This window comes from Triplophysa dalaica, chromosome 6, assembly GCF_015846415.1.
Source record: "Triplophysa dalaica isolate WHDGS20190420 chromosome 6, ASM1584641v1, whole genome shotgun sequence".
Lineage (NCBI taxonomy): Eukaryota > Metazoa > Chordata > Actinopteri > Cypriniformes > Nemacheilidae > Triplophysa > Triplophysa dalaica.
Genome location: NC_079547.1, coordinates 25,421,705 through 25,429,243, shown reverse-complemented (window position 1 = coordinate 25,429,243; position 7,539 = coordinate 25,421,705). Strand labels below are relative to the sequence as shown.

At 38.7% G+C, this 7,539-nt stretch overlaps 1 protein-coding gene across 9 annotated transcripts in view; it reads left to right on the top strand.

Moving 5' to 3' along the window:
• The first annotated feature begins 433 nt into the window (after positions 1–433).
• The window catches only part of tfap2c (transcription factor AP-2 gamma (activating enhancer binding protein 2 gamma)), a 74,628-nt gene continuing 67,522 nt past the window's right edge, over positions 434–7,539 (top strand). For 2 of the 9 annotated variants that reach the window (XM_056751304.1, XM_056751295.1), the window contains exons 1-4: positions 2,663–2,937; positions 4,083–4,529; positions 4,609–4,660; positions 6,330–6,546. In XM_056751304.1, coding sequence (XP_056607282.1) covers positions 2,890–2,937; positions 4,083–4,529; positions 4,609–4,660; positions 6,330–6,546 — 764 coding nt within the window. In that variant the 5' untranslated portion in view covers positions 2,663–2,889. Of the gene's footprint in view, positions 552–2,660; positions 2,938–4,082; positions 4,530–4,608; positions 4,661–6,329; positions 6,547–7,539 lie in introns of those variants that run through there. The other 7 variants (XM_056751299.1, XM_056751300.1, XM_056751305.1 and 4 more) reach the window with 7 other exon arrangements.

Here is a 7,539-nt window from a genome sequence, read left to right as displayed (position 1 = left end):
CCAAAACGACGTTTTATCAGGTAAGAAAGAACCTTTTTTCTAAACGTATATGCAAAAGTCCTCCCTGTGGGCCTTTAATTCATTTACATCTAAATTATGACAACATGGAAGTTTCGGGGAAATTTTAAGTTTTTTTCAGGTTTGGGAAAATCACGAAACGTTCTGTAGCTGCTGCAATATTTACTTTAGTTAATCCTTGTTGTGATTGTTAATTTTAAATGATGTCAAGTAATCACCTGACATCTCGTTGGTGTGGGAACCCTGCAGGTGGTCTTGTGTCGAGTTGTAATGATATGTTGGGATTCTCTTTAATTGAAGTGACATTGTGTGACAGTGTGCTGATGTGAAGACTGATCATCTTCATCGATCGGAATGCCGCTGGAATGCTGCATCCCCCTCAGGTGTGACACCAGTCCGCGCATGCGCGCCCCATCCTCCGCGTCCAGGTGTGTTCAGCTCAACAAAGCGCATGTGATGTGAGCATTCGCTGCTTCACTGTGGGGAGTAAACAGCTAAAGCAGATGTCGCTGCTGGAGAGGATAGATTGGCGGGTAGGTGTTTTCTTTTATTCTACTCTTTATTGGGCGATGCACAACAATTATTATGAGCAACAAGGTAGCTGTTAGACACAAAATCTCGAAATAAACACCTACAGCATCACACTCTCATAGGCTACTCTCAATTACTGTCTTCTACACACCAAGAGTGGAACACTTTTCTTAGGGTTAAATCGATCTGGTTTATCACTGTTGAGTTATACTCATTTTTTTTAATTTATTTTATTTATCTCTTAATCACTGTCATTAAACAATCAGTCGTAACTCGTTGTTTAGGTCTAAATAAAACGCGCCAATTGATGATTTTTTTACATTTTTAACAATAGTTTTTTTCAGAAAGTGTAGCCAAAAGAAAACAAATAGATAATAAGAACAATATAATATTAACAATAATTATTATAACAGCCTAATCGTAGATTTTCTGTATCGTTGGGTGTGGAAAACTTTAACCAAATGCTTTCTCCAAATTATTATGGGTAAACACGTCATGAATCAAAAGCACAGAATATATATCATTATTATATAATTATTGAAGAAATATTCAATTAGGCATTTTACAATGTGCATTGCCGTACAATATTTATAATTTGCACTATAAGTTAATTTATTTCACAGACGATTTTATCCAAAGTGGTGTAGCAAACTATTAAAAACACAAGAAATTTATCTCAAAACCACGTTCACAATATTTAAGTTTAATGAACGAATGTATTAAAAAGCTACCGACAAGTGTGATCAATTGTAGTTTTTGTGTTATTAAATTAAAAATTATACACGCCAATGTGTATTTAATTCAACTATGTTCGTCCAGTGCTTTCACGTTGCTCTTGCGTACAAAAAAACTGATATTTTTTATATTTTTTTCTAGAATAACTAGAAAGCTATAATTAGTTTTCATTATTTAAGATATTTATATGTAATTTTTAAGCAAAATGAACATTCTGTTTTTATACTTTTTTTACATTGTGCATATTTGCTAATTTCGTTTTGCGTTAGGCAATATTTATAACAGCTAATTACAAGAGACTTCAATTAATTTAGTTTAGCATCACAAATCAACAACGACATACTAACGAACAATAAAGAGCCGTATCTATCAACATCCCTGTATTTATAATTAATTTGATCAGACAAACAATCTTATTATGTGGATGTTTTCTCCAGGTTATGTAAGTGGATTTTTCTCCACCCAAAATGTCCCTCAGGGTTGCATTATTTGCAACAAAGGAAAACATCTGAGAGCAGCATCGGCCACAAACACTCGTTAAGATTAAGATTAGTGAAGAATCCCATCCGTTACTATGCGCTTGAAGCGGAACACAGACGTTTAATCTCCCGGTACCTGCAAACCGTTAAAAAAGCGCCTGCCTTCCCTTTCACGAGTCCAGTTTGAAAAACAGCAGCAGGATTATATTGAATTTACTGGCATTAATGGAATTAACAGGCAGGTGAGTCTAAACTATAGGATTAAAGACAATTCTCTTTCTTATTCCTTCTTTATTTCCTTTTTCTTTTCCCTTTCTTTCTTTCTTTTTCTTTTTTTCTTTAATTATTCCCCTCCCCCCTTTATTTTGGTATTATGACTCTTCGTTATAAATTGTTGGTATTGATTTAATGTTTATGATTTTGCTTATATGTTTACATTTGTGTTAATGTAGGCCTATTGGGCAGAAGCCTGCCGCACAGTGCATTTAATCAAATATTTAGCTGGATGTGAATAGCCTATTTAGTGAATTCCGTTTGTATTTCATTTTATATGTATGTTTGTCTGTCTGCCTATCTACATTTGTCTTTTTATCATTATTACTTATATTATCAAATTAATCACATAATAGAAAAACTATACAATAACTATTATTTTAAAACAACTTTGCGTTCTTTGATTGAAATACTAAAAATAATACTAATATTGTCCTAACATGTGCATCATTTTACAATCATCTTTTTTCAGTCCTGTTTTTAGTCTGTCACAACACAGTTCAACTTTTCGATCGAGACTAGTTTGTCCTCAAAAGACGGACAGCTCCGCGATTGGTCCGGCGTCCTGACGCAGTGACCAATCGGAATCAGGGACTTCAGACATCGCAATATGACCACGCCTACCACCGGTTCATGCAAATATAGTAGTGAGACTTTGAGTGAGTATTGTCGAGTACAGACAGAGCAACGCTCGTGTCCGTCTGCGCGTGAGTTCAGTTCATCTGTCCTGCTGCTTCACAACAGAGTTGATGCTTCACTTCTGTTCAGCGCGCGTTTCTGGATTAAAATCTAGACCACAGGCAAACATCTCAACAGCTCCACACATTCACGATCCACGCGTGTGAACGGCACAATGTTGTGGAAATTAGCAGATAACGTCAAGTATGAGGATGACTGCGAGGTAAGAGAAGGGAAGAACGCAAAAGCGCGCTTATCGTATCCATTCATCTGTTTGACAGAGTTTGGCTTGCTTGATTGGCGAATTAAACACAAATGTGTAGTCTTCTGTTATTTTAATCAGCATGCATTAATATTCAAAACTGAAAAACGCGATGTCCGTTTGGAAAGAGCATGAGAGTTGTGGAGTTAACTTGAAGCGCGTGGAATAGTTCTGCAAGAAACGTTATTCAAGAAATACTACATTGTGCTTTATTTAGTACGATTTACTTGTTTGAAATGTTTTCTTTTAATGTTTTTTTGTTTAAATGTTTTTTTTTCGTTTTCATTGCGTTTTATGCTTAGCAGAGCTAAACGGTTTCGCGATTCGTTCAAATAAAAACAATGAAAATTGTTTCTATTCAAATTATTTCAATAGTTAATAATAACAAAGTTAACTACTACAAACTAATCATAATAAATAAAATTGGAAATGTTTAAAGTCGTTAAATAATTTTGTTTCCACGTGTTTGTAATCGGTTAAATCTGTGCAAATGATCCTCAACAAATGTTTTTTTTACAGATTAAATAAATGCTTCTTGAGGGATTGTTTCACATGCATATTAGTTTGACTCACCTGGCCTGTGTTAAATAGAACTGGGCCTTCGCCACACATTGTCATTCTTTTTATGTGTCTGATGAATAAGTACTTTGTCAGACAAAAGCTGACACCCCGAGATTAATGCACACACTAGCTGAACTCCATATGAAATACTTGGGTTTCATTCAAAATAAATGCTTTGTCAGGTAAGATAAACATTATTTATTGCGGTGTATTTGGGCCGTATATAACCTGTATAAATGCAAAGACGTTCACGCGTGTCTTTCAAACTACATTTCTATTTACATGCAAAATCCTGCTGTATCCGTAATTCTGGTTTCTGGAATTAGTGAATTGCCATTGACAAATGGAAATTATTCAAGGCGTATCAGTGAAACTTCTCTCCATGTATTTTTCGTCCCTAGCTCAATTGCATCACAAAACGTGTTTTTGCATTTCCATTTATGCATTTGGCAAACACGTTTATCCAGTGCGCTTCCAAATAAAATAAACGCATTAATGCTCATTTTCAAAGAATTGATGTAGTCTTGTATTCGTGTCTATTTTAGCAGGAAAGACATGATGTTAGCAGCAATGGGAACTCCCGGTTACCTCACATTCCCGCGGGGAGCCAGCACCTCTACAGTCCGCATCCGTCCCTGTCGAACACCGCCAGCTCGGACTTCCAACCTCCGTACTTTCCGCCGCCTTACCAGCCCCTGTCCTACAGCCAATCTGGCGACCCCTACTCTCACCTGGGTGACCCGTTTAATATCAACATACACCAGTCCACGGCATCACACCAGCAACAGTCATGGCCCGGACGGCAGGGTCAGGAGGTCATCGGAGCGCACGGTCGCAGCGGGCTCGCCAGTCCCATTCTGGGCCTCGAGGGATCGTCCGGGATGCGCCGGGATGCCTTCAGGAGACCAGAGCTTCTCTCCCCGCACTGCATCGATTCCATGGCCGACAACAGTGGCCTGCACGAGCTTGGTCACGGGTTAGACGAGGTACAGGTGAGCGCGCGCGTGATATGAGTGCTTATTGAATAATAATTGATCTGCAGCGCAGTGGATGATATCTGTTTCCTTACAGCACGAAGGTGATCACGGTCTCATCGTTCCTGATCATACAGTCATCAAAAAAGGTCAGCAGCACTGCATGTTTATATTTTTATTTGAACTGTGATGAAATGTTCACATAATTCAGGCATGTTGCAAAATGACGGTTTGGGTAAAACATTTACAAACCCAGCTGTTGGTCATGTGTGGCCCATATCAATTCGTACCAATTGAGTAGCTAATTCAATAGTGTTCAATTAAAAGATGTATCATTTATATTGCACATGTATGGATGACGTCACTCTCATGTTTTATTCAGTGATTTCTGGGTGTCTGATGCCCAAACTCTATGTGTGAATGTAATAATAGCAATTTCTAAACCAAAGTCTTCTTCAAATAGTTTTTAATGATACTCCGAAATGACATCATTGAAGCTGTGGCAGGCCTTTTCTTATTCAGCTTTTCTATGATGTAGTGAATGGAGTCTCATATTTATATTCTTACATACACATTTGCATATTTCTATTAGTCACACATGCTGGGAGACTCCATTTTTTTTTTAATCCTCCAAACTCACAGTGCAACATGATTGTTACGGGCGAAGGTGCATGTTGAGTACGGTCACACACCTTCAGCGTCGGAAGAAGTTGATATGGTAAAAGTCAGTCAGACACCGAGCTTTCCAGAGTAGACGTGATGGGCGGGTTTGAGGTGGTACCGTTTCATACATATATCACTAATCCTTCAGGTCATGTGGTCGGTTTCACTAATCTGGCTCTGATCCGCTGCGCATTCTGTGGCGCTTTCAGCATGAATGGAAAGCCAAAGGCAGGAATTGTCTTTAAAATGGCAGATGTTGTAGCTGGAGTCGTGGATGTTGGGCAATCTTTCACACGGCGTGTTTGCTCAGAGAGCTCTGCTCTTTTGAACGCTGTCAGTTTGGAGTTGGACACACAGAGACGTGGAGAAACAAGAATGAACTGTAGTCAGGGTGTGGCCGCTTTTAAACATGCATGGCTGCTTCAGTCATTTGCTGTGACATGAAACGTCTTGAAAATGAAGAGACGGTTTGTGAGTCTGTTGGTTCTGCTTGACGTGAAGGTTTTACAGCAAACCTTCTCGACTGCTTCGGCCTTTACGTTGGACTCTGAGCATCAAGACATTTTTCTATCTCATTTGCATTTTATTACTCACACTGAGCACTTTATTGTTCTGCTATTTCTTATTGGGAAGGGTAGTGCGTATTATAGCAATGCCAATAGCCTGCCAATCATAGAAGGTTGAAATAGCACGCAAACGTGAGTCATGGCCGTGGGATTTGCACGCAAGCAGGATCTTCAACAGATCGAATGAATGTAAAATAGAGACGGGTGCAATTCAGAAGATACTGTATATTTTTGAGGGCGTTCGGTGGTCTTCACAGTATAATTTGCTGAGTTTGTTTTGCTCTGGAATGGATCGGGAGATTCTGGCGTGTGTTTTAGTCAGGCAGTAATTTAGATTTTCTTTGGAGTCACCCCGAGCGCCTTCATGAATTATTGGCTATGTCAATATTTCAGGAGACATGATTATAACATGCACGCCGTTCTGCTTTATATCACAGTCTGTCCATCCCGTCATTTATTTTTTAAAGTGTCTCCATTCATGCCATGTCAGCCTTCTATTTGAAGAGACTCTCAGTATAATATTCACTCTCAGGCTATCGATTCCGATGAAAAGTGACTCAAGTGTTTCTCTGTTTGGTTTCTGTTGTAGTGTCCATGCCGAAGGGAAACGCCTTTGGAATTCCCTTCCAGAAGGAGCAGCTGTTGGGAATGGTGTCCAATCCCACCGAGGTCTTCTGTTCTGTACCCGGTCGTCTCTCTCTTCTCAGCTCCACCTCCAAATACAAGGTGACCGTGGCGGAGGTTCAGAGACGCTTGTCTCCGCCCGAGTGTCTCAATGCCTCCTTGCTGGGAGGAGTGTTGCGCAGGTGATCATCACACAACACTTAACCGCATACTTGGATGTTTAGAAAACAGTGCGCATGGGGTAGAAAAGACTGGGAAAAAAAGTCTCATGAAACCTGTTAAGAACATGTCTGCTTCATATTTCATCCATAAATATAAAGAAGGAAATATGTGACTGTTTAAAGACACATTAAGCATTGTTTTCATGACGATTTTCCTTCTATTATCAGTGCAAATAGAAAAAAAGAAGATGCATTTTCCAAATTGTAAAGTATTCGTACATCATGGTTGTATTTCTTTTACTCCATTAACGGTAAAAAAGTACAACTAACTAAAAGTGACGAGACCTCAGTTAATGTCTTATAGCAAAAAAATGGTGAATCACAAGAATAATAAGGTAAACATTTTACTAAAACATATATTATGGGAAAGGCTTATTATATAAAATAAAACAAATAATATTCTTCTGAAATATTGCACATAATGTCCTTTTTATATGTAACCTTTCTGGTCTTGTTTTTGTAATATTATTGAATATAATTGGAGCATAATGCCAACTTCAGACAGTTTATTAATAAATTAATTATTATGTTTTTGAGGTGAAATGTGACTGGGACATGTTTTCTTCATATTCTTCTCTTGTGATCTTTGTGAAAGATGAAGTATCTTTAAATATTGTGTGTGTGATGATGTAAACACAGCAGGTATTCGTCTGATTCCATGAAGCCGTCTGTGTGTTGTGATTTTAATTTTCGTCACTTGACCTTATGCCCCCCATGTGTTTGGGGGGGTGATGTCATCTCAGTGCATTTTTCTGGGAATATTTTTAATTCTCCATGTGTTTGACTCAAACACAGATATTGGTTAAGTAGGTCATATAACACAAGCGTTGAGGGGGAAATCTGGACGGGGGGGGGGGGGGGGGTTGGGGGAGTTGGGTGCTTCTGCTAACAGTTCTTACCCCACAAGTAAAGGGTGATGTCAGGCCATAACTCTAGTCATGCATGTGACGACGG